The sequence below is a fragment of the Saccostrea echinata genome, unplaced genomic scaffold, assembly GCF_033153115.1.
Source record: "Saccostrea echinata isolate AGI-Se365-2 ecotype Australia unplaced genomic scaffold, CSIRO_AGI_Sech_v1 ptg000012l, whole genome shotgun sequence".
Classification (NCBI taxonomy): domain Eukaryota; kingdom Metazoa; phylum Mollusca; class Bivalvia; order Ostreida; family Ostreidae; genus Saccostrea; species Saccostrea echinata.
In genome coordinates this window covers 24,221,523-24,247,660 of record NW_026889761.1, presented here as the reverse complement: position 1 = coordinate 24,247,660, position 26,138 = coordinate 24,221,523, and the positions used below count along the sequence as shown (strand labels likewise).

At 34.0% G+C, this 26,138-nt stretch overlaps 1 protein-coding gene and 1 long non-coding RNA gene across 2 annotated transcripts in view; one reads left to right on the top strand and one right to left on the bottom strand.

Annotated features, from left to right (window-relative positions):
* LOC133186153 (uncharacterized) overlaps positions 1–26,138 on the top strand; it is a 235,607-nt gene that overhangs the window by 20,193 nt on the left and 189,276 nt on the right. The window lies entirely within an intron of this gene.
* On the bottom strand, positions 19,585–23,343 carry LOC133186151 (nacrein-like protein). Its single transcript, XM_061321423.1, has 8 exons — positions 23,202–23,343; positions 22,863–23,033; positions 21,745–21,908; positions 21,225–21,317; positions 20,887–20,943; positions 20,324–20,681; positions 20,072–20,232; positions 19,585–19,886 (listed from the first exon to the last, which is right to left on the bottom strand). Exons 1-8 carry the CDS (start codon positions 23,338–23,340, stop codon positions 19,713–19,715), a joined length of 1,317 nt encoding a protein of 438 aa, XP_061177407.1. The 5' UTR covers positions 23,341–23,343; the 3' UTR covers positions 19,585–19,712.

Sequence of the window (26,138 nt, the reverse complement as noted above, 5' to 3'; positions counted from 1 at the left end):
ATTTGCAAAATTATTTTGTTAAAAAGCATTCATACACATAAGTACTCTGAAGTTGATATTAAAAAGATGCTTGCTGTGGCCCTCAACTCGACAGTTAGGTATATCGAGACATATTATCAATTAACAATAGTTACTTTGGTTTACATGTCGACTCGATATATCCCAGTGAGCTTGAAATAAAAGATACCACAGAGTCTAACACATCTGTTTCATATTTGGATATTTTATTAGAAAAAGGCTTCAAGTTTTCAATCGTTATAACTTCACTTACTTATGAAGCAACGAACGCTTATCACCTGCATATGGGGTTTTTGTCTCCCATTTGATTCGATACGCATGGGCATGCTCTACGTATGAACACTTTCTTAAACGAGACAAGCTATTGACAAACAAGTTGATGAAACAAAGATATCAGCAGTCTCGTTTGAATTCATCATTTTACATGTTTTATGGTCGATACAATGACCTTGTCAGCAAATACAACCTTACAGTAAGTCAAATGCTTACTGTTTTCATACTAATTGTTAGGCCATTATTTACACACTGAATTGTCTACGGATTTTTCCTTTTTCCCTATCATGGCAAGAAGCACACGGCGGGTGTGACCGATCGGTAGGTGATGCTCAATCCTCCATGGCACCTGATCCCACTTCCAATGGTTTTGGAGGTTCATGTTTGCTCTGCTCCCGATTTGTATTGTCTAAATTGAGCTTGAATACTCTTCGTTAGCTCCATATTTCATGAATGAAAATAACTACGTGTATTGTTAAGGAGGCTGGGGGGTCAACAAATTAACCATAAGATATAACTTATTTTTTTAGATATGATATCTTAAGCTGTCAACTATCATTTGGCAAAGAAAAAATTCATACATTTTAGTTTTAAAATTTGATCATATTTGCATATCTTTATATGGAGCTCTTCTTCTAAAGGAGATCAATATAGTCTAAAAATGGCCACGACCACCCAGCCCTCTTAATTGATAAAACATCATTGATAAAACATCATAGGTATATCTAACTATTGAGTTGAAGGCTCATAAAAAAAGTTTTTGAATAAATTTTGGTTCACAAGAATATAAAAACAAGTCGGTTGATAAAGAAACACAATTCCTATCGAAAGTCGAAAAGATTGTTGTAAGGAATGGTCTCCAAAGACTACATAGATATTGTCAATGAAATAATTTTTTCAACACCAACCCTAGAGTATTTGTATGATTGATTGATTGATTGTATGTTGTTTTACGTTCCTTTCGAGAATTTTCACTCATATAGAGTCGTCACCATATACCGGTGAAGGGCTTCAAATTTTGACCTTTACTCGGCACTCAGGGCTATTGAGCAGTGAGGGATCTTTATCGTGCCAACGCCTGCCGTGACACGTGGCCTCGGGTTTTAAGGTCTCATCCGAAGGACCCGCAACTTTCACTTCAAAGTGCCGAGCGCATTGCGAAGGAACAGTTGCTACCCATTTTTTATCGACTTAGGTCAGTCGCGGCCGAGATTCGAACTCACAACCTCCCGATCACGAAGCGAGCGCTCTACCGACTGAGCTACCGTGAACGGTGAGTTTTTGTATGTAAAATAAGAATGATTTTTAATAAAGTAATTTTGTAGATGACCAATCACAAGACCTGAAAATCCACGAGCTCCACCTCCACCGCGGAAGCAATTGTTATCATAAAGACGACTCTTTACTTTATCGTGAGGAATGGTTCAACATGTATCTATGGATCAACCTCATAAAAGGGCTATATTTATATAATGTTTGCAGATTGATACGAAACATATTCAAAGTACATTGAAATTATTATAATATAATCTAAATACTTACTAATTAGCGATACATTTAATGCTAATTATTGTTGGGTTATAAAAGTACATGTGACATAAGTTTTAACTTAAGTAAACAATTTAACATTGTTCATTCATCTTCAATTTATTTTCACTTTTCAGTTCCAAAACATCCTGAAATACAAAATTATTGCCATTTATCCCATATGGGATAAAATACTTGTAACTAAATAAATTCAGGTGCAATGACCAATGACAACAATAAAGTGTATTGATTGACTTGAATGTTATTAACCGTTACACCTGTATGTAATGGGTTATTCTGATACCACGACAGCACCTCTTTTAATATTCAATTTCCTTCTAGAAAATATGCGCATCGAGATGAAGCCAGCTAAACTCGTAAAGGTGTAACTGTCAAGGTGATAGATATTCGTGAAAAATTTAAATATAAAGATATCAAAGATAAAAGGTTCAAATATGAAGAAAAACATTTTGTTCATGTAAACGGTCAGTTATTGTATAATCATTTATGAAAGATGGAAATAACGAACAGTATTCAAGCTCAAAAGGGCATTGAAACATTACAAATCGGGAGCAGAACAAACATGATCCTCTAAAAGCATTAGAGATGGGATCATGTGCCATGGAGGAGTAAGCATCCCCAGTCGACCAGTCACACCCGCCGTGTTCTCCTTGTCATGATCGGGCAAACGGAAAATTCATAGTTTGATAATGGCCTAACAAATGGAATGAAAAAAAAGTCAGCATTCGACTAAATGATAGATTGTATTTGCTGACAAGGTTATTGTATCGACCATAGAAATTGCAAAATGTTAATTTCAAACGAGACTGTTGATATCCTTGCTACATCAACTTGTTTGTCAAATGGTTGCCTCGTTTTAGAAATTGTTGGTACGAGGAGCATGCTCTTGCATATCGAATCAAAATTGGGAGACATAAACTCCATATGCAGGTGACAAGGGTATATTGGACTTCTGCGAGAAGCACCGACTTTAACAGTCGACGACTTACTTTGACATTTAAACCTACCTTATGTACGGAGGTACGGAATTGATAAAAGATAAGAAAACCTTGATAGTGGTTATAGATATTTTGTTTGGAGCACTTACATGATTAACTGGTATGCAATCAACGCAAGAGATGATGGGAGGTAGAATAACTTAGCTTAAATTATTTATTCGTGAGGATTAGTATCTCTTTTCAATCTTATTTTCTGAAGGAATCAAATAAGGAAGAAAAAACATTCCGAAAGGAAAACTAAGCAAGAGTTTGTCAATGTGGGAAGGGATGGGGTTGAGGATAGAATGGTTGCCGTTCCCTTCCTAGACAACGTAATATGTGCTTTGAAATGGCCCATTATTATCTTTTAATTAACTATTAACATTAATTTTTATATCGCAAAAGAGCTTCCATATACTGTCCTGGTGTAAAAGTAAACCGTCGATTGTGAAAGTCAGCGCTTCTCGCAAAAGTCCATTGCTACATAAATAAAGTTGCCGATAGCAAAGTTGAAGTCATCACGCTTATCATAAAGTTTTGCTCTCAACAACCAACCAAATTTGGAAATATATTTTATTAGTATATAAGAGGACATCATTTTGTAAATGAGATGACACCATCAGTAAAACTGCTTAAGTTTGAGCAATACGTCAGAAAAAGAGAACTATCTTTAAAATTAAAAGAACAACAGCAAACATGTCCTCTCCTTGTTTTTTTTATATGATTCTTTAATAACGTAATACTAACATCACTGAAAATTTTGGGTGGATTCTTTCTTTGTATAACTATCAAAGACTCTAGTTTAAAACATTAGAGTTTTCTATGGCGAATATCCTTCTTGCTCTGATAAAACTGAAGTGAGTGAAGGTTCTTTGCCCGCTCGGCCATATTTTCCCGAAGAAAAAATAAAACAACAATGAAAGTAATTATTTTGCTGATGATTAATTCCTACGCATTTTTTCAGGTGAGTTGGCTTTTATAGACGAATTTTTTTTTTGTTTTGCTAATTAACTTTTTAGACCTATGGGACCCATTATTCTGTAACAAGTTTAAATTCTGTGTATTAAATTTCCATTTTTATCATGCGTCAAAGCAAATTTTATTCAAATAATTTCACATATTTGTTATTCACATACTTTCTTATCACTTCATTTGTACTTTAAACTGATCTTCTGTAATGAAGTAATAAAGTTCCTTTGTACATATATGTGATTATTTATTTGCTTGTTTCTTTACGTTGTTCTCTTAAGTCAATGTATAAAACAAGCATTCTGAGAGTATTGCATTAGCAATACTAGTCCCCTACCGGCAAGTGTAATCTGGTCCCCGCTAAAAATTGAAAATGCCACAATTCCGTAAAAAATCAATAAAGCGAAATGAAATGCAAACTTGATCTAAAACTCATCAAGGTAAAGTCACATACCAAAAATCAGCTCAATATCTGCAAGCGTTTAGAAAAAAATTGCGGAAAACCCTGAAAAATTGAAAAGGTCGTAATTTGACCAAAAATCACTGAAGCGGAACGAACTGCAAACTTGATCTGTAACTCATCAAGATACACTCACATAACAAAAATCAGCTCAATATCTGCAAGCGTTTAGAAAAAAAGTGCGGAAAACCAAGTGGGACAGACTGACAGAGGGACAGACAGACAGACAGACTCAGAGGAAACCTATAGTCCCCTCCGGTTTCACCGGTAGGGGACTAATAATGTAAATATCCTTGTCTTACCCACACATGTATATTTTATTATTCTTGATTCAGACAAATGTATCTTTTTGAAATACATATCAACGGGATGTAAACTGTCTGTGTCTCCAAGTTATTCAAAGAGGTTGTAGCAAAGTCATAAGCAATTTTTCTTTAAGTGGCATGATCATACATCAACAAAGAACTCGATCATTTTTCAATTTCATTTTCAACATTAATTACAAAAGAGGAAGAATATCACCAAGAAAATTTAAAGGTGAATGACCTTAGGCTTTGTCCCTCATTATCAAATATTTTTCTTCTCAAGAGCACGTGATCTATATCAGTTTCATCAGACAACATTGTGCGCCATGTCCCCCTTAAGTAATCATTTGAATGAATACAATTCCCTGGTACATAGAGGGTGTGTCGTCTGGGAATCTTAAAGGCTGTTAAGTGAATTTCACCCCCGCTCATTTTCCCAAGAATAAAATATCCTGATTCGTCATCTAAGGGACAATCGATGTGTAAGAATCCATGCCGTTCCACCCCCGCTCCGCCATTTTTCTTCTCCACATAATCAGCCAGATAATCATTTCCATAAGTAAAATCTTGTATAGCATGTCGATATGGAATCGATATTTTTTCTGCATTATCATCAGCAAATGTACATCCATAGTAGGCCAAGAGTTCATTCGTGGCAATTTCAACTTCTATAGTGCCGTCAAAAGAAACAGGAAAAACAAGATTCCCGGAGGTATTTGGAAAACTTCCCGATTCCCATGACACATTGTTTACAACAGTCCTCCTGGGTAACAATTTTGGCAAGTCAACAAACTGGGCAAGTTCTCGCAGGTTGTATTCCCCGGGAAAAATATCTTCGACGATTGTGTCAGCACCTGTCATTACAACTTCCCCATTTTCTCCCTCGCGCCTAAAGGACTGGAATTTTTCCCATCGTTCTTCTATTTTATTTCTTAGTTCTTTTAAATTGCAAGAGTCAAATTTTGACCTCAATCGGAATTCAAAAACTTCATCGAGAAACGAAATTGACTGAAAATCTTGAAAAGTGAGTTTATTTTCACCCTCCCCGCGACAAACTTTATCAAAAGTTGATAATATTTTGTCAAGCGTTAAGGAATGACTTCTCTGCCTAACATTCTCTGAAAATTGCCTGAATTTAATTGCGCCTTTTTGCTTCTGATCGGCTTCAATAAATGCTTTAGGTAGAGTAGAATTCTTGTCACTCAGGATTTTCTTAAGAAAGTAATCATAGAACTCATTAAACATTATCTTTCCATTTCTGTCAACATCTATGTCGTTGAAAATGTTTTTAGCTTCTAATTCATTTATATCCAGCCCAAATTCTCGAAGGGCCTTCAAAAATTCTTGTTCATCAAGTACCCCATTTCCATCTTCATCTAATTCAAGAAAAATTGTCTTAATCTTATCTCTTTCAATGTTCACAGAATACAGTTGAAATGAATCTCTTTCAAACACTTTATTATCTGATTCAAATTTTCCGTTTTCTTTTTCGGTTTTGCGCTCTTCCTGTTCTTCCTTAGACTGTGTAAAAGATTTCTCTCGTTCAATAGAACGATATAAATTTGTCTTTTTCTCGTCACTTTGTTTCATCAAAATACTGCGAATAGGACTTGTGTCCTCTATATAGTATTTAACTGAATCATTGAGAGCAGTTAACCATGCCTTCATTTTCCTTTGGTCCAAAGTTGCAATGTGACATTCAAAAGAACCTGCATCAGATACCTGTATGATATATGTTATTCCTTTACCTTTTGATTTGATTATTTTGATATCTGTTTGTTCAGAGATGTAAAAGATACTCTTTTTATTTACAAATGAATGTTCGGAGGCCTTACTCTGGGAAAAAATTAGTTTTCCGGGGGACAGTGTCATCCATTTTCTAGACCACAAGGACCAATTCGACCGGCTTCTACTTCTCGTATAAACCCATCCACCCCTGAGCACTTCTTTAACCAGCCAATCATGAATCTCCTTTGTGGCTTGTGTAATTGACTTAGATGTAAATAGATTTTCCAGACAGTCGAGAAAACCTTGAAATGACAGCTCAGTATGTTCGAATCGGAATCCTTTGGCGCTTTCAACAAAAGCAGCAAATTTGTCGATGACCCATCCAGAATCCTGGCTAGATATCACTGGAGGATATGATTCCTCGTCAGTTAGTCTGTTGAAGATTTGCCACAGTTTGAAAACATTAGACTCATTGAAAGATTGTCTAGAGAATGTACGTTTACACGCCGACCAGCATTGCAATTCAATTTTGTCCTGTATCTCTCTTTTTGTACTTTTGCCACGTTTAGAAATTACGAAATCTTTTATTTGTGAAAATGTGACAGGGTCGTTTAGTTCTCTTTTTGAGTAACTGTTGATATTTAATTTAGAGAAAACTGCAGACATTTTTGATTTCTGCAGCATGGATCCTCCATATGTTTTATGAGCAAGCTGCAAAACGCAAGTTAGTTGCTCTCCTGGCATCCCGAGCTCTGTTATATAAAGATTTGAATAAAAGTAATGCAGCTAATACAAAGAAAATATATAGAACAAAATACAAATGCAAAAAATGGTAATAATATAGAACAACATACCTCTTTGAAATCAGAAGCCACTCTAATCAAGAAACGCAGTCCAATACCAGTAGTTTTATATATTCTTTTTCATGCAAGACTTGGCATTTGCATGAAATACCATAGTTGTCATTAATATTAATGGCAAGAGGGTGTATTAGATTTTACAACCTATCCCCATTTTTTAAATGAGTTCATGTTTTGAAAAAAAGATATTATTTCATGTGTTCCTTTATTCGTGAGGCAGATCCGTCATGATTCATATTATTTCATTTATCTATTCATGTATAAAACTCATTTGGACACGAAACTGAAAAGCTTTCTTTCTAAACAATTAACGGCGCGTTATATAAGCAACAGTACCAGGAGTACCATTTTAGGGTTTGAAGTGTATAAAGTGCAGTGGGTTTTGCAAATTTCATTTTTCCAGATCCTGATCCCCAACTCTTTCTAATGTTGTTAACATGCTTGAAAGACTCCATCTTAAATGAAAGAAAGTGGGTAAACATTCTCTTATTTTTTGTTAAACAGCACGTTAGCGGTAAAGCGATATGGTCCATAGCATTGCATATAGTTCGCAAGTGCATATAGTTCGCAAGTGCACTTTCGTTCAAATTGAATTATGGTAGTTTTCATAATTAGCTCGGATATCATGGGAGAAAAATGGATCTGAGTTAATTAAAAGTGCACTTAAGCAACATCGACAACACTACATCAAATTAACAATTCTTGAGCATGAGAAAATTACATTTAAATAATTAATTCCGATATGTATGAATACATTTTTTTTTAAATTACGCCCTTCAAAAGTATTTTGTGGATCGTTCAGAGGGTGATTTCTTGGTGTCAAGTCTGATCATTCAATATCTGTGTAATATAATGGAATGATAAAATATAATCTAAATTTAAATAAAATTAAAAACAGAACTTAGGCGTTCGTTCGAGCTGTTTCATCTTTTCTTAGAAAGGGTGACACATGTGGTCAGTCCATATCATCTAAAAATGAATCTTTTTATGAAATCATTGTTTTCCTACAGGCTCTTATAATGCATGATATCTTAGTATTTGTAAAAATAATTAAAGTTTTCTTGAGAAATCCATTTCTAGCACCCATTAATAGAGTTACAATATTATATAAAAAGATTTTTTTTTAAATAATTTTTCATTGGCTGAAAGAATGTTACGTGATATTCGTCTGTTTGTGATATTGACGGAAAAACGCATCCGCGAAATATAATATCGCATACCTTATCCTTTCTATATGTATTATAAGTAACAAAAGTGAATCAAAGCTAGGTATTGGCGTTTGTGTGTAAATGAGATTATTAAATCAATTAAGGGATATATTGATTGATTGTATATTGTTTTACGTCCCGTCGAGAATTTTTCACTCATATAGAGACGTCACCATATACTGGTGAAGGGCTTCAAATTTAGACCTTTACTCGGCACTTAGGGCCATTGAACAGTGACGGTTCTTTCACTTCAAAGTGCCGAGCGCTTAGCGAAGGAACAGTTGCTACATATTTTTTATCGACTTATCGGCCATGATTCGAACACACGACCTTCCGATCACGGAGCAAGCGCTCTACCGACTGAGCTACGTGACGGTCTTTAAGGGGTATAGAAAAGGTTTAAATGCACTTTCTAATTCATACTTAGTACCTGCAATATGTTATAATAATCACAACGTTATATTAATAAGTCATTGTTCTTTACTACTAAATATTTACATTTGTTGTGTTTTTCTACTAAGCCAACTGTGAAATTGATTTGAATGCCATTTTCATGTATTCTCACGCGTAGAAATGTGCACAGAGAACTCGCGCTAAAGTGACGTCACAATAAGCTACAGAGAAGTTAATAAAAATGTAACGATATACGGCAGCTAATAATTCAAACATTGAGTATATTTTTGGTGCCTTTAAACAAGTAATATGTAAATATAAGGAATGTTTTTAAGTTTAGTGTGAAGTATTGGTGTGTAAATCACACAGACTTGCACGTAGGCATATTTTTCATGAAACGCTAGCGCGCTTCATGAAATATGCCCACGTGACATTCCTTAAATGTAATAATGAATATCACAAACCGATTCGGTACAAAGGCATATCCTGTTTAACTTTACAACCGTTAAAGTATTTAACGTTTAACAAAGTTTTGGCGTAAATGTTTTACAGGAATATTTATATTCCAAAAAAAAATGTCTCAGAAATTTGATTACATGTACTAGAAATTAGGGATGCGCGATGTTATCGGTATACCGGTGTTGTAGAGTAGGATTTCCCTCATAGCCAGCCCCCCCCCCCTCCCGAAATCGTACTCTAGAGAAAGATCCCCCCCCCCGAGTGGAAATCTCACACCAGAGCCAAATTTCCCCCTATTTCTTTCTCAGAGTAGGATATCTCCCTTGTTTTATAGAATTTTAACTACAGTTAAACTGTTAATGCATGAAAATGGAATTTTTATGGGTTGAAATTTTCTTACAAGGTAGGAAAATTAATATTAAAGCTGAACACTACTCGTAAAAGGCATTGTCCGCCATATTTCTATTTCATCGGCGCTATCCCAACAACCCCTATATAAGCCAGAGACCTTTTAACAGTTCTAAGTATTACGCTGTAGAGGTCTCACCTGATAAGACGTACATCTTACATTGCTGTATTATTCGATCGCGATGAAATAATAAAATTTTACACACTTTTTCCGAGCCAGAAGAAAAGTATCATCAAATATACAAGACAATGCATTATTTACAGACAGAAAATGCACATAAAATAAGGAATAAACTCAGAAAAAATCTAAGACCACGAAAGGAATACTACATGTAGGCCACGAGTTTCAAGTGTGCAATCGGGTGTAACGAAATCGAAGGGTTTATATACCTGTGTGGAGGTGCCTATTTATGAGTAGTGTTCAGCTTTAAGTAAGTCACGAAGTAGTTCGAGTTGTCTGTCTTTCAACATCAGTTCATATTACAATCTTCACAACAGCAATATGAGCAAGTTTCATGTCAGAAATTTTGTACAGTTTTCACTTACTATTTCATTAAAAAAATAAAATGAATATTTATAGGTTTTTGTTGTTCATATTTTTACATTCAAAAAACTTTTAAAAGTTCTGATAGAAGCAAAATTACATTTGTGTCCTCTCATCCAAAATCGATTTCTCATACAATGCTATGTAATTCACAATGCAAATATCTTTCTTCTGATAAAATCCAACATTTAGTTTTAGTATTATTGATTATAAAGGTTCAAGTTATCATCAATTTATTTGTCAGTGTAACGTACCCGAGACTTTCAATGTAGTACTGTTGTCAATAAAATAATAACTTTTGCAAGTTTCAATTAATTTATTTGAGAGAATATTATAGAGATTGGTACAATATATTTTAATACCAATAAATCTTAGTTGGTTTGTTATATTTCCATATGATTATGCAGGACGAACTTAAACGGAAGGAAAGAGGGAGGGGGGGGGGATAAAAAAAAATGACTGGCACCCAACAGACTGTTTATTACTGTTATCTAGTTGTTATGTTTGGTGTCTAATAGAAACTGTTGCTCAAACTTACGTTTTCTCTCAATTATCAACGTGTGTTATTACCAATCGTCCCCCGACTCCAACTGGTAAATCTTGGTATATATATCCTCGGAGGTCCATGAGTGGTTACCCTAATTTGATCGGGACTGTTTGTAAATAAATTTGAAATGCTGTTTCATATCGTAAATCATACCTTAATTAAACATGTTCTTTTCTTTGCAGTAAACTGGTCAAATTAAAAAAAATCACGCCTTATTGATTGTTTTCATCTCGTTTAAGTTACCGATGTTTACCCGGCGACATTTTGAAAAGCAGGTCCTAGGGTCGTGACGTCAGCGGAAATTGAAATAAAAAGGCCAAGAGAATGAATATATGCGTTTTTCATTTTTTAACTGAAAGTTAACTGTGTGTCAACATTTTTTAAAGACAAATTATTACAATCTTTACAATGAATTAATTTTTTTCAGTTTAACAATTAAAAACTTATATAACTAAGTTGAATTTAACACTGTCAAATTCAATAAACAGCAGCAACAGTAGTAATATGTTACTCTGCATTACAATGTGGGCAAAAGAATTGATCATTCCTTCGCACAACACGTATTGGAGAACAATAAATCAAGTTAACCCAATGACTGCACTTGTCACATTGTGCCCACTTCACAAAAATACAAGGGAAATGCATCTCTTCAGCTCATCTGGCTGGAACTTCTTGCAAATGCAGCAAAGTTTAGAAGGATCCATCTCAACATCACTGTCAGAGTCTGAACTGTTTTGGAGATCCTCTGAGACAGTCAGATTCATTGTTGATGGGCCAGGTATGTCATCAAGATGTGCATTTTTCTTTAAACTTGTCCTCTGATGCTTCTTACTCCCTATGTCTTTCTCTTGTTTCCTTTGACTATTTGCATGATCTTTCATTCGCTGATACACGCTTTCTGAGATTTCTCTCCCTGAAACAATCTTGCTCATTGTTTTCCTCACTTTCATTTCTCCAGCACTCTTTTTTTCCTTCAGATGGTTCTCTTTCTGTTGTAACTTTATCACATAATTTTCTACATTTTCTTCCTTTTTTTGCTCAAATCCTCTTTCATTCTCTTGGCTTTCATTTCTGATTTCAGTGGCCAGGCCCTTGAAAACTTCTGCTGGTACCAAATACCTCGAAGGAACCGCATCTTTGCAAAGGGAGTAAATGCCAGTGCGACGAAATCCTGACTGGATGTTTTCAGGAGACAGTGCCTTTGTATATGCCTTGCATGCGACTTCACAAATGTTATACCTGGTAATTGTTGCTGCTGTTTCCCTTATTAACTTGTGACACTGATTATTTTAATGTTTTGAAATGGTCCGTAGCAGGCAACATCCATTGGCTGCAAGACATGGCTTGTATGGGCTGGAAGAATAAAGATGATTATCCCCTTCTGACTTGCCCACTCTACCAGTTCCACTGACACATGGGACTTGTGTCCATCCAAAAGGAGTAAAATCTGTCCTTCATCTCGTGGAACAAACTTCAGGAAGTGGTGTTCCAGATAGTGTCGGAAGATTAGACTGTTTGACCACCCAGTTTCGCTTACTGTGCCACTAGCCCCAGGTGATGCTCCACTCAACAGCTCTGGCATCATCCGTTTGCCAGGAAAGACGAAAAAAGGTGGTATAGAGACACCACTTGCACTGCCTCCACCGAAAATAGTGATGGTCTTTCCACGACCTGATGTTACTGACTGGGGACAGTAAGCAGAATCTCCGACCACGGCTGGTGGTTTGTGGTCAACAGAAATACCCTTTTCGTCAACATCGAAAATGAGATGAGGCTTTCCATACAGATCATGTTTAGAGAGAGTGTTGCAAAGATTTTCAAAGTATTTGGACACAGTTTCACTTGAAGCCATCTTTCACAGTTTCACTTGAAGCCATCTTTGCTCTTACGTGCTCTAACCCTCGTGACTTCAAAACTATAAGTTCAGGCCATCGCTTTAAAAAACCTCTCATCCACTTCATAGAAAATGGCTTGTCAGGGGTCCTCTTACCCACAAAAATTGTGTAATCTGTTGCAATATTTATGCATTCCTGTCTGGTATACCCATAACCAAAGGATGCCATTGTTTTAAAATGATTGACTAGATTGGCCTCTTCAAGGTTGTCTAGAACTGGAGTTTTACCAAAAACAGCAGTTTCTGGGTCAACTTTTAGCAGAACCCTGTCCCTAAGTAATGTATCGGGCACCCGAAAAATTTTTGAAGCTTTTCTAACTGACATTTTCTTTTCTTTAACCATTTGATATGCATTTGTCATTTGTGTTGGAGAATAAAGTCTATAATTTCTTTTGTGAGGCTTGGGACTTTTCTACAATAGCAAACAAACAAATCCATCGTCGAAAAAAAATGTCTAAGGAACAATACAACTTGAATGGAAAAATTAACTTTGTTTGGCCTATCAAATTCCAATGTAGTCATGTGACTTCAATTGATATAATGTAAACAAAGCGTACAGTAGCACTGACACAGTCAATATAGGTCGTAATTTTTAAAAAAAAAATGGACTTCATTGTCATACTTATTTGGTAATAATGGATTTGACAGTAAATCAGCTAAAATTTTGTTTCATACTAATTTTTTTACCTGTTTTGACCTCATTGTCGTCTGCAGTTGTAAATATGACGTAATCGATCGTAGTAAAATTTTTCTCACGGTGTGCGCAACCGCAGACAAAATCTCGCGAGATACGCGAGGAAATTAAAAGAGACACGACTCTAGGACCATAACGAATTTAGGGCCTCCGACGATATACTATTTTCACCGGAACCCCAATGTTACCAATATAAATCATGACGTAGTACCCAACTTGACGTCATACCTTTGGTGACTTCTGCACCGGAAGTGTGGCTTTACCAAATGGCGATCCAGTAAACAAAACTGATTATGTGAAAATACGTTAATCTATTGAGTGCCAGCGAGAATAAATAAATCAGAACAAAGTAGAAAACACCAAGGGTCAATTGCAGGTATATATTTTGTCACAAAACGAGTGATGCGCTATTTTATTGTTTATTTTCCTTGCACCATGTCACCAACACGTGTTCCAAATTCTACACGTATCCGTAAGCTGTCATCTTCGTAGTAGATACTAGTCAGCATACAAAGGTGTCATCAATCTTTTTATAATTCATGTTCATTGTATCATCAATAATCTGCACTCGTTCTAATATTGCTTACTTAATTCTTGTAAATTACACAAGAACGCAACTCTGGAAAACGAAAGTAGACAAAATACAAATGACCTCGGACCTGCATATTACAGTCAGTATCTTGCCTCGGTTTAAAACATGATCATATTCAGAACATGTCCCTGCGTATCAAATTAAAAAGGTTGGGAGACATAAACACCATTCTAAACTATTTCTTAAACAAGCTAAGTTATTGACAAACAATTTGATGAAACAAGAATATCAGCAGTCTCGTTTAAAGTCGTCATTTCGTAAGTTCTATGGTCGATACAATGACCTTGTCAGCAAATACAATTCATCATTAAGTCAAATGCTGACTGACGTTTTTATACCAATTGTTAGGCCATTATTTACAAATGAATTGTCTACGGATTTTTTGATCATGACAAGGAGCACACGGCGGATGTGACCGGTCGGCAGTGGATGCTCACTCTTCCATGGCACCAGATCCCACCTCTAATGTTTTAGAGGTCCGTGTTTGCTCTGCTCCAAAACTTGTATTGTTTAATGGACTTTTGAGCTTGAATACTGTTCGTTATCTCCATATATTTCATCTGTAGGATATGTTGGAATACGTGAAGTTGACGGTGGAAAAGCTGAGGCCATTTCGTTTGTCATACAGTTAAGTTATGTCGGCCATTATCGTCTATAGTAAAATAAAAAATCGCCAAAAGTATTCAGAATTTGTGTGCAAAATTCCCCTCCGATAGGCAATTTTCTATGAGGGAAACATTCAAACACTGTAAAATATTTTCTAATAAGCAACTCTCTCGCATGGAAGTCCTCTCACATAATTTTATATTATGCATTCGGTTGCTCTGGAAATGAAAAGGCAATCATAATATCGAATCGATTTATCCAAACATGTAAGCATTCACCTTCTTTACTATGATAACCTAAAAATTTCATTCCATCTTCAAGCAATTATAGTATTGTTCCTGAAATACTTTGTCAACCAAAGGCATATACAAGCATAATAGATGGTATCTCTACTGTGTTCTGCAAGCTGAAATTCCGATTATCATAATAGTTTCGAAATTATATATTTTAATGACAGCAATGACAGCAATTTACTTTTAAATGCAGTTGTCATTGTATCATTTTGATATAGAACATTTGCATATTTTCGTCCAAATGCATTAAAAAATCATTTCCTTAATCATTGAATAAATGATACATTATGTTTATGCTAACGTCGTGGTTAATAATAATTGTGGTTATTAAAACATGTCATTGCAAAGATGTCATTTGTTTGCATTACATATATCATATGTAAAAAATGGTACAAACTGTGGGTTTTTCTTTTTCTTAATTTAACGAAGGTTAAATGAAGTTTCTTTTCTAATTGCATAATGATACAGTGTATACATATGCATGACAAGTGCACGGAATGCTGTCATTAATGTATATCACGTTGGCCCCAAGTGAACGCGGAAATGTTAAAAAAAAATTTATTTATCTAGATATTCATACAGCATTCAAACAGAAGATTTTTGAATATTCCTTATCAATCTAGAATTTGTGTTCCGAAAGAATATTATAATCAGCGTCGATAGTAATCAAAAAAGTAAATTTAAAAAATCCCGAATTTTTTTAAGTTTAATGTCAATGGAAATGTTTTATTCATGATTTAGCTGTAAAAATATTAAAGCTTTGGAAACTTTGATATTGAAAACATATTAAACTTAGCAATCGAATATTTGTAAAGGCTTTAAGTAATGAAATGAAAGTACTATCACTGCATTGAAAAGTCGTCATATTGAATCGAAAGATTAGAGTGTATTCATGAAATACAGCTTGGGAGCCTCTTGCAGAAGACGTAAAGTAGCAAATACTATGTTTAAAGTACATCACAATTTGGTACATGACAAAAACAATATTTCCTCAACAAAGAATATGGATTCAAAGTATAAGCAATGAAGAGGGCTTCATCATCTCTTAATGTAGAATCGAAAAAAAAAAAGATTCAAAACCCTTCCCAATTTTTGTCATGGAGACATATATCATAAACTAAACTACGACACAACTGTATTTGAATTATGACATTTGTAGAAGAAAGTCTATAAACTATAGTATAAAACTTTGATACTATATAGTTACTATAGTATACTATAGAGTTACTATAGTTAACTATTGTATTTTTTGTGAGGGGGATCACAAAATGTTGATATCAATGGAAAAGGTGAAGACAATGAACGGTGATCGATCTCAAAAAAATCTACAATCAATACATATCTGTAAACAGGGCATAAAACAAGGACCTCCGGAAATTCCAGAGGTAGAATCGGGTGCCTGGGAGGAGTAAGCATCGACCGGTCACACCCGCCGTAAGCCCTATGTATTGATGAGGTAGGCGGAATATTCCGTAGTCAAATTTAGTATAAACAAAGACCTAATAATAATTATGAAGCACGTCAGCCAAAATAATACCAAATGATAGGTTATTTTAGGAATGACTCTAATTCTTGGCCAAATTATTCGAGTATAACCTGGTTTGGGTCAGTTTACGCTTTATAATCCGCGAAGCGGATTATAAAACAGCGTAAACTGACCCAAACCAGGTTATACTCGATTAATTTGGCCAAGAATTAGAGTCATTCCTTATAATTTAATTCTAAATCATTAAACAACTGTGGGTGTAAAATTTCGTTGCTTTTATTAGTTCAAATTTGCCGCTCAATAATACAACCCTAGTAACGGAAGTGATGGGAAGCGAGGGGAGGTAAAAACTGATACATAGTCCTAGCAGCCATGTTGTTTGTTTACATGTGGTAAGATCCAAGTTACTGTTTGAAGTTAAAGGTACGTTTATTAAATCTGGAATTTTCCATGAATCCCGAGGACTGGAAATGAGAGGATTGCATGGATACAGACGATTCAGCTGGTTGTCAGGGGGGTGTGTCCCCATACCAAACCAGGTTATACAGAAATAATTTGTGTTCCCTTTTGGATATTAACCAATCAGAGGCTAGAATACAAACAAAATTAAATTATATTTGCTTAAAAGGTCGTTATAACGACTATAGAATTTACGAAATGCTGATTTTAAACGAGGTTGTTGAAATCCCTGCAACATCAGCTTATCTGCCGATAGTCTGCCTCGGTTTAAAAATTATCGTGCTCAAAGCATGCTCATGCGATTGAGTACCAATATATATTTTTTATCATCAGTACAATTTATTATAGAGTCTGGTATATTAACCTACACGTTTTTGTTATACCAGAAAATTTAAGATCTGAGAATCTTGTAAATTGTATGAATTGTATTTGAACATTTTGTACGGTATTTATACAATAAAATATGTTCAATTCATTATTGAAACCTTAGCCTACATTATTACTAAAACAAAAATTGAAATACTTCGCATGTGAGTTAAGGGGATGAAGGACACATGGTCACATGACTCTGTTTAACTACGTCATAGTCTCCGTTTATATAAGTGCAAAACGTGTAAAGCATCAGTTCTTGTATAATTTTTTGACAATTTTTAACTTTAATTACCATCTTATATATATATAAAAAAAAAAGTTTTAACATTCTTGTAAATATTAACAAATTATGAAAAAGATTGATCCACTCCTCTGTTTCCCTAAACTGCGCGTCCAACAAGTCGGTGACGTCATACACGATCTGTTAGTACAGCAAGATCATACTCGGTGAACAGAGGGGCGGTTTCATTATGTAAAAACAGGTCATAATCAGTATATGATGAAATATTTTGAGAAACGGGGAACACAAAAATTATTTTTGCATGGCTGATGATGGAAATCTTATGTAGGTATATCTTATTTCGCTTATTTAGCTTACGTGTGACGTCATAGTTGGTTTTTCCCGTACTCGAGAAATGTAACATGACACGTTTTTGTCACGCTTATGTCCTCTTTAACGATGTCCTGTGAAATAATGAGGTCAGCTTCATCATTCGAAAGTTTTACAGTTAATTAATAATTTGAAGGATTTGCATTTCAACGTAAATTAAAAAATATTGAATGATAGAGTTTTTTGTAAATTACGTTTTTTATTGTTTAAGTTGTCTTAAAAAGTGCGTAATTTTCCCTATCCAGATGCAGTGTGAGACAAAACTTGCTTTTTCGAATTTTAAATCCTAGGTATACTCTGAAATATTTTAAAAGATACATGTCCACTTTGAAATTTTTTATGTATGCTTAAAAAATCCCATGATGGACAGAGTAATGCGCCCGGAAACATGGAGAATTAAAACTCCACTTAGATACTGTAGGGCATAGTATTTGTCAATCAATATCTCCAAAATAAAGTTAGAAACCTAATGATATAACTGCTTTAAGATATGTGGGACATACTTAATTAGAAATATACAAAATATGAAAAAAAATGAATGACAAGTATTTTTTCAGCTCAAGGTCCTTGTTTATTTATTTAGTAATTTGCTGTGATTGAAAATTGAAAATCTTAAAAGAAAGAAACATATAGATTTTTTTTTTTTTAAATACAAATGGTATGTTAAGGTAGATTTTACAGGTATTGGATCTTTATGTTCTTTAAGAAGGAGCGCTCGTAGAAATTTCTAATGTATGAAATAATATTATTAAAATGACAAGAATATTGCACATGACCGTATCTACTTTAATTATAAAGAAAAGCTAATCGAAACGTTTTTATAGTTCTTCATGTGTATTTGACAATGAATAATAACATTTTTCAAACTTAAAGTGAACATAAATTATAATCTTTAAGATAAAGAGAATTATTAATAAATTACAGCTCCAAATAATTTCATATAAAGGATATGAACGATTTTCTATGAAATTTCAAAGAAAAATCGAAGTCGGTTAAGGGTGAATTTAAAAAAAAAAAATACAACAAAATATTAAGAAAAAAAACTTTGAATGATTTTTTTAACAATCTGAGATTAAATGAAAAAAATGGGACTTTTAAGTGGTGATATCACTGATATGTTAATCACGTTTTGCAAGTTGTTCTGAAGTTTTCCATTTGATGTAAACACAAGTCCTAAATTTTTATATTGATCTGTTATGGACACAATGTTGTATTTATAATAAAAACCATATATATCTTTCATGAATGCTTTTCTCGAAAAAATCGTAATATTATTATTATTATTAATTTTTGCTTTTTTTTGTTTTGTTTTTGCTTTGTTTTTCTTTTTTACTTTTAACTTTCAATCTCTACAATGTTTCTAAAACATTCAGATAATGTTGAAGCCCAGATCGAGATTCCGAAATTGAAAATAAATTATGAGCAAAAACATGTGATTAACAGGCATCGAGTCTAAATATGCTGGTAAAGTATCTGAAATATATGTATTTAGGTATTTTCAAAAATCATCAACATAAATGTTAAACAATGTAAGATTTAAATCATCACCTTGTTTAACCCTTTTATTTGCTTTGAATAGTTCACTCATCATGCTGACCTATTTACAAGAATACATTGCATTGGAGTAAATGTCACATAGAAGTTTATGAAAGTTTTCAGCAATACCTTTATAAAAGATTTTCTACATTATTTCAGATCTCAATGCAGTATCAAATGCTTTTGAAAAGTCAGCATATCATACATACAAGTTTTGTTTCTATTTACACAAATGCTTATTGACTAAACTTGTGATAGATCTGTGAAAAGTTTACCCATACAACTAGTGACATTTGAAGACGATGACGACATACTCTTTCAGTACTTTTCAAGTAAAATGCAACATAGTTCAAATTTTTATTATTTTATTCTCTATAATAAATTAAATATAAACAATTGTATAAAACACAAAGTAAAAAGAGGTAGAGGGGGAGGGGCAAGAAAAAGTTAATAAAACGGCACATAAAAAGTCTTCATTGATTAACATCGCAAAACAAGGTTTCGTCTTGGGCTTCGTTCCATAGAAAATTCCTTGACACTTCCACACGATGTAGTCCAGATTTCCCACGCTGAATGGGACGTCGCGTCCCGTGGGCCATCAGTGGGGTGTGTGTTATATCTTCCATCAACTGCAACATTCGGTAAGCCTGCAAGTATAAAAGATGAATGTTTTAATGATTATGTAAAAGTATGGTTTCTAATGGTGTTCAATCGAAATCTTCAACCAATTTACATATTATTATGTAATCATATCATAGCCAAAGGTCAGAAGATGGGCCCAATAGGTCCAAACGAAACTTCCATCAACAATTTTACGAATATCTTTAATCACCCTTCTGGATATTTTTATTGGACACCTCATTACAATCCATTGAACTGTCTCATAACATGGCGGCGAGGTGAGGGAGCCGGAGTAAGTATAATAATTCCAGTTGTACGGAAGAATGTCTCTTGGAGTGATATTCTCCAAAATCCTGGTAAACTTTTTCGCATCTGAATATACAAAAATTATCATTTGTTAAAAAAAATTTACTCCTGCACATGTAACTGTCAAAGCATAAAGACTTCATGAAAGAGAATTTACCTGGTAGTGATTTTGGCTTATATTCTTGAATTTTCTGGTAATATTTCTCCATGAGGTGACTCAGTTCGTGAGCATACCTCACTCGGCAGACTTTTGGAAGCGAACAGAAATTATTTGGCGTTTGATTAGCTTGGACGAAGTCGTTCCGCCGACATTTTTTTAGCCCACTGCATTGTTCGTCCCCTGTACATCGAGCAATACCAGAGGCACGACAAACGAGACCTTCTCCGAACTTGTCGGAGCACACGTGGGTTTTGGTTGCTTTGCAGAAAAGATCATTTGTTCCTTTACAGAAACATTTTTCTCTCCGACAACTAAGGTCTAATGGTGCACATGGGCAACCCTGGTTTATTCTTTCCTGAAAATAGATAAAGAGATATCGGTAACCGTCCATTCCTCTTTATCTCTAGCTCTTTCTTTTTATTCTTATTTTAAAAATAAAAACAAGAAAATGTTTCAGCAAAAAATTACACTATACCTCGAATGATGTTTAGTATGTTAGCAAAAAACATATATTGCTAAAATTTAACAGATTGAATACAAGATAAGTTTCGATAAATTACCATGTCTCGAAGTTCCAAAGACACGCTGTCAACATTTTCCGTCTCATCAGCAGCAACCTTTAAAAAAAACCTTGTTTTAATGTTTAAGAATCAGATTAGATACTTGAAAATTTCCTTTTCAAAGAAAACTTGACAGAAAGTTTTAAGAAAAGATTGCATAATAATGTGACAGTTCGTCATATTACCATGATCTGCTTTTGAATTAACAGAAAAAAAACAGCTAACATGTCAATCATAAAATGCATTTTATTGCATCAGAAATACTGTCTTCCCTTACAAATATTCAGATTTGAACCCTGAGACCTTTGCCGGAAGATCTATATACTATTTTCACTCACCTGGACTTGGACCGCGATTACAGCCATTCCATTTCTCTTGGCTTTTGCTTCTTTGGCATCCTTGAAATGTTCATTGTAAAACACAGCATGTACCTGATGGATAAAAAAGAAAAATTTCAATGTTTTATTACTGTAACCTTATGTTGAATTTAGAAGGAAGTCTTAAATATATCCATCAGTTGTATTAGGAATTCACTAAGTAAATATTTAATTCATTTTTCCCTGTGCATACATTTGCATATAAACTCTTTTAGTATTCTGCAGGGACTATATTTTTCAGATGGCGCCTCTTGGTCGATAAACATATCTGGAAAATTGTTGATCATTTTATCTGCATGAGTACGATACATTCATTTTTTGTTCCTATATTCTTTTTTAAAAGATCTTATGTTACCACGGCAAGGTATAGTTCTGAAATATTTTTTCTTTATTCAAAGAAAATAATTCTGCATATAATTCCTTATATAAGTCGACATTTTTCGCAAAGAACTTATATTTTGCAATTCAAGACCAACTATACCTCTAGAGGTGAGAAGTTATTGTCGATAGAGTGTTCAGAGCCGACCGATTCCAAGACGCCAGTATGAACGTGGATTTCTTTAAAGATGAACTGGTCGTGACCTTGACCCGGGACATTGAACAGTTTTATGTCCTTACTGGTAGTTTCAAACTCCGGATGATGACCTGAAACCAAAATCAAAATTATTCAAATTCTTAATTTGTAAATTATCTTTCATTTTCTTTTAATTCTTAGATTTACATGTTGTTTATGCATAATATCCTTTTATTGAATAAATATTAACTTTTTTAACAATTATAAAGCATCAGTAAATAAAAAAAAAATATTGGGTGTGTTAATCTCTTGTAAAATGAAATTCATTTGGGCTGGTGACAATTTTAATTAACGAGCATTTCGATAAATTTTAATGACACAAATCGGCAAATAACATATAATTAAGATGTAAATGTACGTGGTTGTCACTTGAAATCAAGACTTCTACATTGACAATTTTTTGTTTCTTAATTGTTTAATAATTAATATCTTCCGGAAAGCGATACGAGGTCGTACAAACTTGTATCATATTTCTGGCAAGTTTCTTGTCAATTTTTTTTATTTGGCAGGAGTTAACAGTTTTGATTCTTTAAGAGATCTACTAAGCTATCAGAGAACTATGTAATTTTCCATAAAATACTGTATTTAGAAAGAAAGATAATTATCATTTTTTACAGCATGCTAAATATTGACATAAGAAATGGTTGTAATTGTCCTTCAAAAATTATTTCTTAAAAAGAGACCAAGAAATTAATTGAAAGATATTTCAATTTTAATAATTAAGAACACTGTATTGATAAATACGGATGACAACCTTACGAAGCTCTTTGTTCTACACATACTAACCTTCTAACCTAATTACAAGATATAATATGAGATTCCTTATATCTTTCTGCATTGAATTAATCCAAAGTCTATAATCATTCTTTGATATTTCAGTGAATTGTTAAACTATATTAAATATAGATGATAAATTTTATTAAACAAACAGATAACTATGGTAGACAAGTTTAAATTTATGTAGAAATAAAATCTCTCTCTCTCTCTCTCTCTGGCAGAATTTAATTTTCATCATAGTTCCTTACCATTGTTAGTGGCCTTGCCCTTGACTCTTTTACACAGATTATGAAAGCCCAGTTTCTGTATTGGCATGTAGACAGTGTCCAGAGTGTTGATGTTGATAGGGGACTGTCTTAAATTCCAGAAGGTTGTGCAGTTCCCCCAGGAAGATGAAATTTTGTTCCAGTGGGAAGGAGCTGTGTTTCAAAGAGGTACAAAATAGTAAAGATTACATCTGGTAAAATTACATGTGTACAAAACTTTTGCAGTTGTGTGTATACCACAAATTGCAACATTCATTGAAATCATAATGAATCTCTTTCCAGGTCTGACCTATGATTAGCAAAAACTAGTAGAAGACTTACACAAGCAGGTCTTAGGATCGTAGTTATATTTGGCTTTCTGTGGATTAGGTTCAAAGCACTTTGTAACCGCACAGGATACATGAGCTATCACTAAAGCAATATATACAAGTGCTACAGACAAACGTATCCTAGAATCCATAGTTTTCCAAAATCGGCTTTATTGTTGGAGCTGTTAGGGAACACAGAAGGGTTTCAGACAAGCAATGTTATGTATATACCTGACAGAAAGCGTGAACCCTGAAGTAATTAACATGTTGTAATGATTTCTTTGTCATAAATGCATAAAACACACAAAAGTATGTACAATTGATTTGGATCATTTGCTAATTAATTAAATATATTGCACGACCAAACTTCGTAAGGAAATATATGCAAATCGGGAAGTTTTGCTGTCTGCATTGTGAATTTTAATGACATTGAGTGTTTGTATAACGAAGTCACGGACATGGTCGTGTCAGATGACATATCTTATGGTCTACTTACCATTTGACAGCAATTACACAATTTTATTAATTTTAAGGATTGAAGTCAATTAAAAGAACTCAAATCACTTCTTTTAATTTTGAAAATAAATTAGTCGATTCTTTTACGCTTTCTCCTTATTCTATTTTTTTTCGTATACATGTGTATCTCATCTTAAATAATTATAAAAACATTAAAAAAAAAAAAAAAAAAGGAGGGGGAAAAATCATCACAAAAATCATATTGTTGGTTTTTGAGGCTGACATCAGCGTAAAATAAATCGACAAATTACGAGCACTCACGATTCTTGAATAATTCCATTGCATTTACTCTCTTCTTGACATTAAAGTAAAGGTTAAGAAATAATGTGTGATTTGCTATGGAATCGTGTTTACACAGAAACTTGTACTTCTAAATGAAAAAAAAAATGGTATTTACGTTTTTGTATTCCATTTTAAATGTTCTGTTTTCAGTTTTCAGTGATAATATCCAAAGAGTCATTATTCATTTATCATTTTTCCCTTGAGGACAGATCGATACTTCAAGGATAGAAAGTTACAGTCCTTGAAATGAAAAACAAGACAAGCAAGATTGATTTATGATTTTGTTTTTCCAAAACTACTGCAGCTGTTTACAATTAAAGCAGCATTTCCTGGTCATTGCACTCTTATTGATGGCTACATGAAAAACAGCAGTACATTTTGACCTGAAGTACAAACATTTAGTACCTATTTCTACTGGGGTTAAACTCTATCAGTTGGTTTTCTGCAGTTGGGGACCGGGGGGGGGGGGAATAAAGCAAGAACAATGAAGCAAAAACAGACAATCGGTTTGTGGGTTACCCTGGCTTAAATATGGCTAAAGGAGGAATAGTATCTTTTTAAAACTGCGAAGGTGCTCGAACTTTTCATTTTCTTTGACGTACGTTACACAATTTCCAAATTCTTGGTAATCATAGGATATGCATACTATTGGGATAGGAAGTAATTAGAATTCTTTTAACATTACCACACGCAGAGACAATCATCGAGTGCCAATCACAAAATCATTTTGACAAACGTTATGAATGAATTTATATGGAATGACTTCTGTTTATGTGAGTGCACTTTGGTGTGAAATTCATTAAATTTCTTTCAAAATAATCCCTAAAATGAAAATAATGAGACGATCAAAACACGGGTACTAGATAAAACAAGAATATCAACAGCGTCGTTTAAAGTCATCATTTTGTAAGTTCTATGGTCGATATAATGACCTTGTCAGCAAATACAATCTATCATAGTCATATGCTGACTGAGGTTTTTCATACTAATTGTTAGGGCATTATTTACACACTGAATTGTCGACGGATTTTTCCGTTTTTCACGATCATGACAAGGAGCACACGGCGGATGTGACCGGTCGGCAGGGGATGTTCACTCTTCCATGACACCTGATCACTCGTCTGATGTTTTCAGAAGTCCGTGTTTGCTCTGCTCCCGATTTGTATGGTTTTAATGGACTTTGAGCTTTAATACTGTTTGTTGTCTCCATATTTCATTAATAATGATATTAATGAAATACATATCAAAGACGTATCATGCCGATTGAAATGCACATGCGTACATTAAATTGACTCGTAAAACTGCAAACGTTCCCTACGGAATTGAATGTACGCGGACTGATCTATATTTGGTAAACCAAAACTTCACTTAATAAGAGAATGTCGGAGCAAAGGTTTGAAATAAATGACGGAGGCAATCAACATCTTTATATACATTTCAATTCGCCTGACCACTCTATCCTTTCAGTGAGGATTAGAAGTTTTGAAATATATATCATACAACTTATAGTCCCACTTTAAGTACTCTATTTCGTAGATAATGAGAAGAATATTGGACATCGATCACGATTAGACCAACTATACATGATGTCTCTTTTGATTCACTTTTAGGTCTTCATCACATTTGCACTAAACTTTACTCGGTTCCCTTGAATTTTTAATGGACTACTAGTATTTAAAGAAATTAAAGCAGATTCATACTTGGATCCTTCAACCACAGAATACAGGCTAGTGTTTGTAATTGCGGATGTTGCCCAGCACAGGCTCTTTAGTCGGCCACTTTTGTCGGAAGATAATTCCGATTCAATCCGTCAGTTGCTTAAACTTAATTTTGCTAACAAAGGAATGAATGCTGTGAACATAAGTAACATTCTAAATTCAAAAAAGTTTAGTCCTGCATTCTACCATATTTCAAGTTGAGGTCTGCACCCTGCATTTCCTAATAATATTCCTACACTGTTGCTTCCAAACTTTCCAATTATAAACAAACCTTGCAGATTCTAGACACTGAACATCTTAAAAAAAAATCCTTTTTAAAAATGGTCTTGCTCTTCTTCTTTCAACTATATTCCCGATGTACACGGCATTACTAAGAATGTTAATAAAGACATGTAGTTGAGGATGACGATCTAAAAGCAATCATTTCTAAAGGT

Bases quoted from the DNA above. Each gene is read 5' to 3' on its own strand.
- LOC133186151 (XM_061321423.1), bottom strand. From the start codon at position 23,340: ATGGATTCTAGGATACGTTTGTCTGTAGCACTTGTATATATTGCTTTA. The intron at 23,034-23,201 runs GTAAGTCTTCTA...TTTGAAACACAG, and splicing joins CGATCCTAAGACCTGCTTGT to CTCCTTCCCACTGGAACAAA. The intron at 19,887-20,071 runs GTGATTAAAGAT...TTATACTTGCAG, and splicing joins CAATAAAAATATCCAGAAGG to GCTTACCGAATGTTGCAGTT.